Below are 11,815 nucleotides of genomic sequence, written 5' to 3' on the forward strand. Positions count from 1 at the left end.
ATGGAGTAGGGAACATGTGAAATTCTCTTTTCCAGGCAGAAAAAAGGAACTGATAGAGAGGGAAAAAACTAAAGATCCCAATAAAAAGAAGGGACTATTGTTGAAGTTCCCAGGAGGGGAAAGAGAGCAAGGAAAAGTTAGCTTCAGAAAGTGGAAGAACAGGATTGAGACATATGCTGAGAAAAGTAAGGAGTAAAGATAAGAGACATTTTGGGGTGAAGAGAAGGGAAATTTAGAGTACATGTTAGATTGGCTTTAATCTCAACACCATAGAAGGCAAACTCATTCCAATGGTAAATGAAAGGCTCTAAATGACAGTGTAGATTTAAGAAAAAGTTGAGTTTGTAATAATGGCTCCATTTGTTTCTTTCTTCATGCCTTTTGTATATATTTAAGGATGTCAGGATGCACAAACATTATATACAAAAACTGTATTTACAGAACAGTCATTCTCTTGCTCTCCAGACCATGTAGTTTAGCTCAGTGGTTTTCAAAGTGTAGTCTCAGTACAGCAGCAACAGCTAACCTGTGTAAGTGCAGAGTCTCGGGCCCAACTCGGACACTAAATCAGAAACTCTGAGGATGCAGCTCAGCAATGTTTTTATCAAGCCTTCTAGATTCCAATGCACACTAAAGTTTGAAAACCACTAATCGATATTGACAATAGAGTTATGAACAAAAAGCAATGGAATCACAGTGGATAGAGTATGGGTCAAATAAGAAAGGCATTCAGAGGAAGCAGTATTTAAGCTCAAACTTCAATGAAGTTTGCTAATGTAGATGCAAAAATATTACACATTCCATATCCCATTTAATACTATTGTACCACTTTTCTTTCAAGTTTTATTTTTTTCTTAGTCCTAATAGAATTTCAGCAGTTAGCTCAGAAGTTCTAAGCCCTTCTGACAATAGAAATTTCAAGATAGGAATTAAGTGTTCCCTTTCCCTACAGCTTCTAAAAAGTAGGTATCCTGTATCATAAAAGTCCTCGCAAATGTCACTTCTAACAAGATTCTTGTAGGACACCCAGTACTTTCAAGACTGTTGCTATGTCCTAAAAATGTCTATATTCTAATTGGTTATCTTACACATGTAAGTTGAAATCTGTTTTCCACAAGTCAGTTTTGAACACTTCAGTTTTCTCATAATCATAGAAGAAAAATGAATTTTAGAACTAAATTTCTTCTTCAAACAGTGTGAGTCTGTATCTAATTTAAATTAATACTAAGTAGACAAGAGGGAGGTAAGAATAACAAGAATACTATGCATTGGAAGAACTAATTCTGTATTTCTTTAGTACAAGTCTGGAGAAGGCCAAAGAAGATAAATGGACAAGGAAGTAGATCATGTGAAATGCAATGGTGTTAACATATCCTTTTGTAGGTGATCAGAAGCCATCAAAGAAATGTAACATGAACAAAAAAGTAAACAATTAAACATTCACGTTATAACGTTCAGTGTGGAAGGTAGACTGGAGTGGGCACAGGAAAATGTGTAGCAATTGGTACCTTGATCTCGTATTATGTAATTTTTCCCTTAAAAAAAAAAAAAAGTCCAAACTGTGTAACTTGAAACTTTATTTTAAAAATATTCTGAAATTTTAAGTTTTCAAGAATCTTAACCACCATCTACTTTTCTTCAATACACTCATATTTTGTCCAAAAATCGTAGAACAAAAAAGAAACAATTCTACTAACTCAGCCAATCAAACAACTTTAGTAAATAATCATGCTATAGACTGGAATCACATAAACACAAAACAAAAAATTATTCTAATTGTCTTTAAAGACATTTATAAACTTTATTTTTTCAGAAAACCAAAGTAATTGATTCAACAACACTGGCATGCAGCAAATCATCATTTAACAACTAATATTTAATCTTATCATGGATGTATAGTTTATTTTCATTCCTATTAAGTTTCCACAAGAATCTTGCAGAGACAGTAAAGGTAAATAAGTATTTTGTTACAGGTACTTCAAATAGCACTACAGTACATCTTTGACAAAATTTTTACAATATTCCAACTTTCAATATGAAACAGCTTAAAAAGGCATGTACCAAAAAAAGTATAGTAGTATCACTTAGGCAAATAAAGTCTAATAATCATATAAGCACAACACTTTTAAGGACTCTCCCTGTTTGGGTTGGGAAAAGAGTATATGAGACATCAACTTCAAATAAAATTATATTAGTAGCTTAAGAAAATCCCGAAACACATAATTTCAAACATATTAAAGGAAAAAAACCCTTGAACCATTATTCTTGGAAAATATGAACTGGTTGTTACTTGCTTTAATGTAATAGATGTTCTTAAAGTTTTGTCTAAAGCAAATTCTGTAAATCATCACCTTGCCTGCACTGGAGAAACATATCTCAAGGAAACCTAAGAGAAATTATTCTTTAAAATATGATTCTCCTGCACATCTGTACATCATTGGGCGCTTTATCTGTACTTTTATTTCATCTCTGTAAATTAAGCCCAAAATTTTCAAACTTTACGTGTAAAAGCAGCAGCAGACCAACCTCACCTCCCCTTCCCCCACACAGACAGTTCTTAAAGTACAATGCAAAACTTAGAATTGTTCATTTCCATTCTCAGTAGAGGGCTTATTACTACACAGGTGACAAGTACCCACCTGGGATAAATATCCATCTGTTCTTTTCACCTTAAAAAGATAATGACTATTTTCTTTTATTTCTAGGAAATGTTAAAGATTTTATTAAAAATGGCAAATATGAAGGACAATTTGTGATTATGTCTTTTATAGTTTAAAATTAAATATTTCCCAAATCATGACAGTATTGTTTAGATGACACCCTCAATTCTATAAGCATCTTATTCCTACACAGGAATAATTATTATCTTACTAATTAAAATAACAATTCACAAGAATCAAAAATAACATTCTTTAGCATTAGAACCTTGCAAAAAACAGGAATAAAAACTAGAACTAGAGCTGGTAATTGTTTTAATCAAACTTAACAGAATAGTTTTAGTTAAGCCACAGGACCACTCAAAGAGGCATTAAAAGATTTACTAAAATGTAAAAATCTTGTGGAGATGCACATCTATAGGTGAGTCTTAAGTCTATAACTACTGATGTTCATCATTAATAAGCAAATAAATTGCATTTATGCCTCTGAAAAGATAACACTGCATACATCATCAAAAAGATTATGGCACTTGGACAATATTCCTGATAAATAAACATGGTAAATGTATGAAGATGCATCCTAGCCTCTCTCCTACTTTTAAATTCTTTTGGGAAAGACAACTGCAGGTGGGCAAAAACAAAAACAAAATCAAAAAAACCCACCAAAACTGATTCTAATCACCTGTGGAAAAGTGAAGCTATCACAGAATCCTAAGAATAGTTGGAAAAGATCGATGAAAATAATGTTATGAATTTCTCATTCGTTTTTGCTATTATTGCCTTTGTTTTTCAAACTTACAAGAAAAATTTTTGCAATGGTATTTAAGCCACAAGTGAACAAAATTGTGCTTTCATATGAAATGTAAAATAAGTAAAATATCACGGTGCTATTTGCTGCGGCCATAATCTAATTTTTTGCCTTTCAGTTTTTGAGTATATCTAAAAGAAGATGGCACGTCTCAAGGAATAAAGCTTTAAAAAACGAATGAGGTTGAACTATTTGTACCGCATCATGGATTTATAACACTTCCAACATAGCCAAAGTATATATTAAAATACACACTTTATGGTATCAAATCATGTTCTTCTCCAAATTAATTTGGCTGTTCCTAAAACATTGTATTTTCTGTGTATCTCACCTTACTCTGCAGGACAAGCGACTGGCCTATAAAAATCATTCAACATAATGAAGGCGTTTTGATAAAAATACATTTTAAATGATACAGGCTTTAATAACGAGACCACCAGGGAGACCACAAATGTTAGTGGTTCTGTCAGTTACATAATGGAATTTAAGACAACCACTTCTTCTTGTGGTTGTTCCTTGAAGTGAGTGAGTTGATGTCTCTTCCAGTGAGGGGCCTGTCTGAAAGTTTTGCCACATACTGAGCATTCAAATGGCTTCTGCCCTGCATGTATTAAATAGTGTCTTTCCAGTTTAGATGGAGATCTAAAACTTTTAGAACACACACTACATTGATAAAGAAGGCCATCATTCCTCTCAGCACGCCCCGAATAACTACAACAATGACTATGATGGCTCTGCTCTGATTCCAGAAGAGCGTTTGAGAGATAAGGCTGCTTGTTCCTACAGTGGGTACCGAGAATGCAATCCTCTGATTCTTCCTTAACTTTTACTTCTGATATTTGATCTGACTCTGAGACCTCATATTTTTGAAAACCAAGAGTCTGACATTGTTGCGAAGCATTATGGTTAACATTATCACCTGGTTGAATGAAAAGTTTGTTCAAATTTTCAAATTCTACTTGGCAAAGAGATCTTCTATAAGGAATCTTTTCAATATGAGTTAATTTATGTCTTTTTAAGTGAGCTGACTGTCTGAAAGATTTCCCACAAACATTACAGCCAAAAGGCCTCTGTCCAGTATGAATTAAATAGTGTCTTTGTAGTTTAGATATAGACGGAAATACTTTCTCACATTTGTCACAAGGACATATCTTATGTCCAGTATGTATGTTTTTACCTGGAACTGAAAAACCACACTGAAGCACTTCACAGTTATCAAAGAATTTCTCACCTGATGAACCATAGACGGATACGTCTTTATTACTCACTGAATTATCCATAGTTAACATGTTTTCTGTTGCAAGGATACCTTTCAAGTTTTTTCCCATATTTTGGTTCTGAAAGTGCTTTTGCCAAGAAAATGGCAAAGTCAATGTTTTCTTCTTTTTATTGCCAACTGTTTTATATGTTCCATGTTTGCCATGAGAACTCATGAATGTTCTCTGGGTTTGTTCAGGGTTCTGCTCACCAGAAGTAAGATCACAATTTCTCAAGAAACTGTTTTTAAGTACTTTTTTCTCAGATCGAAAATTATCTAATTTCTTACCCCCAGCACGTTTAAGCTTGGCCAAGATATTTTTAACAGCAGTTTTATAGTTGTAGCTTCTTTTGAAACTGCTTGGAATTTTGCCACCTCTGGCAGGAAAACACTTGTGTCCATTGAAAATCTGCTCGGATTCAAAACACTCTTCACACTCTGGACACTGAAAAGGAACGATATAAATAGAGTGGACACCAAGTTGATTATTCTCCTCAGATTCACCTACATCACCATTTTCAAAACCATCCTGCTTTGCATTTAATTTATTAGGCAGGGGGCATGATTCTGGACTCTTCGCCTTTAATGAAAGAGTCTGAAAAGTCTTATTCCTGGTATGGATTTGTTTATGCTTCAGAAGTTTGCTTTGAATTTTAAATCCTTTTTGACAAAAACAACATTGAAAAGGTCTTTCTTCTGAATGTGTGAGTTGGTGGATTTTTAAGTGAGTTGACTGTCTGAAAGATTTACTACACAGGACACATTTAAAAGGCCTCTGACCAGTATGAATGAGAGTATGCCTATCAAGTTTTGATTGTGATGGAAACATCTTGCCACAAATTGTACATGCGTGAATATTCTTTCTTTTCTTTGTAGGGCTGTATGTAGAATCAGACTTACACGGGTGTAATGTCCATTTCTCCTCTGTGGTAAAATTATGATACTTTCCACACACTGGCTTTTCTTGCTTGGCCTCCAACAATCTTCTGACCTGTTTAACATCATTCTGGTAAGTTTCATTGTGAAGGTGTTGGTGCTTCACAAATGTCTTCAGATTTTTAAAGTGGCGTTGACAAATACTACATTTAAAAGGCAGATTATGAGTCAGTTGATGTCTCTCTAGGTGGACTAATTGCCTAAAGGTTTTATGACACACATCACATTCAAATGGCTTCTGACCCGTATGAATGAGATAATGCCTAGATAATTTTGATGGTGTTTCAAAGTGCTTGAAGCAAATATTGCAAATATATGGCCTATTTCTAGGTAGTTTGTTGGCTACTACACACTGTTGAATCTTCAGCATTTTTAAATTGTTTTCAGCCATCATACTCATCAGTGATATACTCTGATGAGGTCCACAGCATTCTCAAACTCCGTAGATGTCTAAAAGTTAAAAATAAAAATGTATTAATTTAAAAATTATCTATCCATATGTAAAGAAATAAGTTAAATTGTCCTTTGGCTAAAGACATTACGAAGAGGATCTGGGCTTTTCCTATATTTAAAAGTAAATCAATAACCATTTTCGATGACTATTTTAGGACTCTAAAACTAAATATACACATTTAAATGATAAGTCTTTAAAGAAATATCCAAAAATCTTATAATTTTAAGCTATATTTCTCCTAGTTCACTTCTAGGTAAATTTGTCAATATTTAGTTGCTTTACCATTTTTTAAAGTTTAGGCTAGAAAGGTAAACCGGTGTAAGAATTAAAATCTAATACCAAAATTAAGATGTATTTGCATTCAGTTACAGCATATTATGAACATGATTTAAGAATGGAATGTTTCATTTATGAAAGTTAGATTTCTTAGCCACGTTATTAACACTATTTACTCTCAATTACTTCTTTGGATCAAAAAAACCAACATGGGCAACTTGGAGAAAATGTCTCCGAAAACCTGGATTCTAGTCCTGGATTTGCCACTGCATGTTCTTTGTGGTGGGAAGAAGGAAACACAGATTCCTCATCTCTAAAATGGGAAAATTGTCTCTTGATGCAACTGAATGTGTTGAAAAACTGAAGAGAGATGAGTAAGCTATTATTTAGCTTGACACTAAAAACAATTTTAAACTTTATCCTTATCTACTTAATATTATTTCTAGGGTTTCTAACTAAGACACAAACATACTAAATTTACAGTATTTTTATTTCACCTTTTCATTTTGCTGTGAAATTCCTAAAAGACAAGTACAGAGGCAATAAAATCCACAAATTGGCCACTTATACTATTCTATGGCTAAATAATTGAAAGTTGAGTGTGGTTCACTTTTCGGTCAATATAATAAAAGGATCATTTTGGTTTCCAAGTTAATATAAAGATAAAACCGTTTCCCCTAATATGCCTCTTAGGATACATAAAAAAGGCGCTTCCACAACCATCTTCACTTTATCTTCCCTTCTTTTATCAGAGAAGGCAATTTTCTTCTCGTCCTTACTACTGTATTTTCCTTAAATAAGGGAGACAGAGATTAAAAAATAAAAATAAAACACTGTTCTAGCTCTCTCATTCTCATGTTGTACTTTCTAGTTGAGATCAGAGACTTGATAGGTCTATCAGAAACCCAGGGTTTTCTTTGTCAGCTTATTTGGCCAATGTCCAACATATATGCTATTTGCTATTTAATGTCCTCTCTTAGAACACACCTTAAACACTAAATCACAAACACATTCACTGTGTGATTCTCTTCAGCGATCTCAATAAAAAATAGAAAAAAAAAATAATTCATTTATTGAGCAAATGATTTGCTTTATCATAGTGTTTCTTTAATTAAAAATTTTTGGGTGACATTGATTAATAAAATCAAATAAGTTTCAAGTGTACCATAGTGTTTTTCAAACTGCTTGTCATTACCCATTAATGGATTGTGAAATCAACTTAGTGGGTTATTATCAGCATTTTTGTTTAATTAAATAGAACAGAAAATATCAGACTACATAATATATAGTAAGGATAAATACTATTTTGTGAAACTTCTGAAGAAAGAGATAAAAGTTTGTGATGGCTGTTTCTGGCATACTTCTTCCTACACTAGACAGAGGGACTCACAACAAATCAATCACTTTATTCAAAGTGGCTAAGTAATCTATTAAGTATGATCGAGGTCCATAGGATGAGGCAGGATTACTAAGAAAAACAACAGGGTCTGGTTTTGTTCAAATGGCCCATGTAATCTCAAAATATTTATTTAAAAAAATCTAATTAGAAGCCAAATGAAATATGCCACAGACATTTATGAAAAGTAAAATAATCTGACTGCAAGCCACTATATTAATTTATAAAATACACCATATAACCCAGATATCCATGTTAGTAATAGTCAGATGTTGGTGCTATTAATACACATTTTCATGACACTGAGAAAAAATTATGGGTGAACAACCTCCAAATATCTAAATATGCTAACATAGCAATAGCTATGAGAATTAAAATTATGTCATGAATCCAGTGAACTGCCAAGAAATGGCAATTTATTTAATTTCTGTCAAGCAACTAGATGTCAAGGCGGTCAATTAAGACAATGAGCCAAACTGAAAAAATATAATCAAGTCTTTGTTCACTTACTGCGACAGTGCAGGAAAGAGGCTAAAAGAAGCACTATGGGCTTCCCATTGGTCCATTAAATGACATTAGGTGAGGATCAGGTAGATGCAGTGCAAACAATCGTCTTACTGCAGAGGAGGCCCCAACGAAAGGCTTCTATCTCTTTACAGACCTGTTGGCCAGGGCAAGGAGGAAGGAAGGGTTCCAAGTGGAAAGGTCCTGAGTCAAAATGGAGAAAAGTACATCAGTCAAGGCTGTCCCCTTCCAATAAGATCCTGGTGGAGGCACCTGGGAAGTGCCTCAGTCAAGGTCCTTGGAGGTACCTGAGCCAGGAATGTGAAATAGTGTGAACATGGCTAGCAGGAGGAAAGGGGTGAGGCTCTAAATGCAAATGCAACTCCTTCCAGAAAACTGCAGTGCACTGGCCATACACAAGTCTAGTTAGGGAGTGCAGCTGTCTTCACCTCCTACCGGGCCAGCCAGGCAAAGCCTTGCAATTGTCTATGGTCAGGCCTAAAAGATCACACAAAAGATTTTGGCTTGGAGCTGGACTCCTCAATTCCTATTGTATATTTCTCCTTCCCTTCAACAGTTTCTATGAAACACTCTTGGGGGGACAAAAATCCCACACTAGACCCACACACAGACAACCATCTCTGATTATAACAAGAATTGACAACCTATAGCTTCTGTGCCAAAATGAGTCAAAGGACACTGACCAGTGGAACAGAATTGAGTCCAGAAGTAAACCCATATTTATATGGGCAAATAATTTTTGACCAAAAAAAAAAAAAAAAAAAAAAAAGCCAAAAACATACAGTAGTGAAAGGAAAGCCTCAACAATAAATAGTTCTGGGAAAATTAGAAGGCCACATGCAAAAAAATGAAATTAGACTGTTGTCTATCAACACACACCAAAATTAATTCAAAATGGATTAAGGACCTGAATATAAGACCTGAAACAATAAAATGCATAGAAGAAAACATAGGAATGAAACTCAAGGACCTTGGGCTTAAAGAGTGTTTTATGAATTTGACCTCAAAGGCAAGGAAGTAAAAGCAAAAATAAATGAATGGGACTATATCAAACTAAAAAGCTTCTGCTCAGCAAAAGAAATCATCTACAAGGTAAAGGGACAATCATCTCAATGGGAAAATATATTTGTAAGCAATGCCTCTGATAAGAGCCTAATATCCAAAATATACAAAGAATTCATATGACTGAATAACAACAAAAAACAACTGATCCAACCAAAAAATGTGAAGAGGACCTGAACAGACTCTTCTCCCTAGAGGACATACAAATGGCCTACAAACATGAAAATATGCTCAACATTGCTAGCTATTAAGGAAATGCAAATGAGATACTATCTCACACCTATTAGAATAGCTATAATCAACAGGACAAGTAATAACAAATGTTGGAGAGGATGCGGAGAAAAAGGAACCCTCATACACTGCTGGTGGGACTGCAAATTGGTACAGCCACTATGGAAAACAGTATGGAGGTTCCTCAAAAACCTAAGAATTGATCTACCATATGATCCGGCAATCCCACTACTGGGTATTTACTCCAAAGACTTGAAAACTCCTTTCCAAAAACATATTTGCACACCGATGTTCATAGCAGCATTATTCACAGTGGCCAGGACATGGAAGGAACTGAAGTATCTTACAATAGATGATTGGCTAAAGAAGCTGTGGTACATATATACAATGGAATATTACTCAGCCATAAGAAGAGATGAAATACTGCCACTTGTGACAACATGGATGGACCTCGAGATAATCATGCTAAGCGAAATAAGCCAGACTGAAAAAGTAGAAAATCACATGATATCACTTATATGTGGGATATAAACCTAAAAGCAACAAATGAACAGGACAAACAGAGACTCAGGGACATGGACATAGACTAGTAGTTACTAGAGGGTAGGGGGTGGGGGAGAAGAGGAGGGGTAAACACAGTAAAGGGGGTTAAATATAGGATGGCAGGGGTAGGGTGAAGTGGGTAAAGGGGATATGGTAGCTGAAGGAAACTGGACTTTGAGTGGTAATCACACAAGAGAATATATAGATGTTAAACTGTAATGTACATCTGTGCTAACCAATGCTACCCCAATAAACTTAATATTAAAATATTTTTCTATCACTAGGACTAAGACTGGACACTATTGTCACTGGCCTCCACGTCAAGTAGGAAAAGACTTACTGGGAGTCCTATACTGTTAACACTACTGGGGGCAAGCACTGATCTCATTTCCTATTTATAAGTGACAGCTCAGGGATCCCCAACACTCAAAGTGCAGTCCCCTGTGTACTTATACAGGCGGCACTTTAATTTGATGAAGCTTCAAATTCCACTTCAACTGATTCTCTATGGTCTCAACTGATTTTTTGGTCAATAATATTTTTTTTAAAAAAACCCAAATATAAATTTTTTCCCATGTTAAACTGAAAAAATAAAATTGTAAATCTCAATGGTTCAATAGGAAAATTATCCTGACATTAGAAAATTGTAAAATTATCCTGACAACATTAGAAAATTGTAAAGTTTGATCTCAAAAAACTACGAAGTTGCTTCAAGGCTGAAAGCCTGTTGGTTTTCTTAACAATCACCATTAAAAAGAAGTGAGGATATCACAAAAATAAATGAAAAAAAAAATCGCCGAAAGATCCGAGAGAAACTTAAGACAACTTTCAGTTGGGGAATAACCTCTGGCGACATTTATCACGGTGTTTCTCTCTTTCTAGTTTCTTCTACCCCCCACATCACTGGTCCACTCTTGGCCTTGAATCGTCATCACCTTTCCCTCCCAGGAGGACTGCACTGGCTAGAGGACCTGATATCTGGCCCTTGACCTAAGCGCCACAACCAATAAGCACTAAAGGTGGAGCCGAGTCCAGAGGCTGCAAAATCTCACGCCAGGAAAGGACAAGCAAGGGTGAACACAGCCTTGGGCGCAGCCAGGGAGAAAATGCCTTCTGTGGCACGATCCGACACAGTTAAAGAAAAGCATCCTCTGCTGCGCCTTCCTCTCAAGAGATTCCCACTCCCTGTGAGACGCAGCGAAGACATCGGGGAAGGGGGAAAGAAAAAGGGGCTCAGGTCGTGGCGCCCCCGTTTTAGGTCCCCGAGCACCTTGGAGAGATCGTGGCCGACCCGACCCTTTCTGAGGCTCGCTCCACCTCAGACGGGGTTCCTGAAGTCCTCCTTACGCACCTGGAGCTGGCACCAACCCGGCAGCGGCGCATCTCAGGGCCGAGGCGCGGAGAAGACAGCAAGCGCACGTCCGCAGAGCCGGCGCGGCGACGGGCTGAGCGCGCAGGCGCGGCGCTCGGGAGCGCTCAGGGACGCGGTCCGGCTGGAAACAGGCTCCCCCCACCCTAGGGCCGCTGTCACCTCGGTGCAACCTACAAGTTCCCTGGGGGAAAGGGTCTCCAGAGGGAGGTGCGTCCACAACCCTAGCCGCTCTCACCCCTCACCTCAGTTGCTGGGGGAAGAGAATACAGGTGTGAAGAAGTCTGCAGTTTCCATCTC

The 11,815-nt window shown here is 36.3% G+C and overlaps 1 protein-coding gene across 4 annotated transcripts; it reads right to left on the reverse strand.

Moving 5' to 3' along the window:
• Positions 1-1,560: 1,560 nt before the first annotated feature.
• ZNF770 (zinc finger protein 770) lies at positions 1,561-11,612 on the reverse strand. Of its 4 annotated transcripts, none has more exons than XM_016139602.2 (3): positions 11,498-11,596; positions 8,296-8,493; positions 1,561-6,109 (listed from the first exon to the last, which is right to left on the reverse strand). In XM_016139602.2, exon 3 carries the CDS (start codon positions 6,057-6,059, stop codon positions 3,936-3,938), a length of 2,124 nt encoding a protein of 707 aa, XP_015995088.2. In that variant the 5' UTR covers positions 6,060-6,109; positions 8,296-8,493; positions 11,498-11,596; the 3' UTR covers positions 1,561-3,935. The 4 variants fall into 4 exon arrangements, with proteins under 4 accessions (XP_015995088.2, XP_015995090.2, XP_036094351.1 ...); XM_016139604.2 differs by having other exon boundaries at positions 11,417-11,527; XM_036238458.1 differs by lacking the exon at positions 8,296-8,493 and having other exon boundaries at positions 11,498-11,612.
• Positions 11,613-11,815: the final 203 nt, after the last annotated feature.

Source organism: Rousettus aegyptiacus, unplaced genomic scaffold (genome assembly GCF_014176215.1).
Source record: "Rousettus aegyptiacus isolate mRouAeg1 unplaced genomic scaffold, mRouAeg1.p scaffold_m13_p_3, whole genome shotgun sequence".
Taxonomy (NCBI): Eukaryota; Metazoa; Chordata; class Mammalia; order Chiroptera; family Pteropodidae; genus Rousettus; species Rousettus aegyptiacus.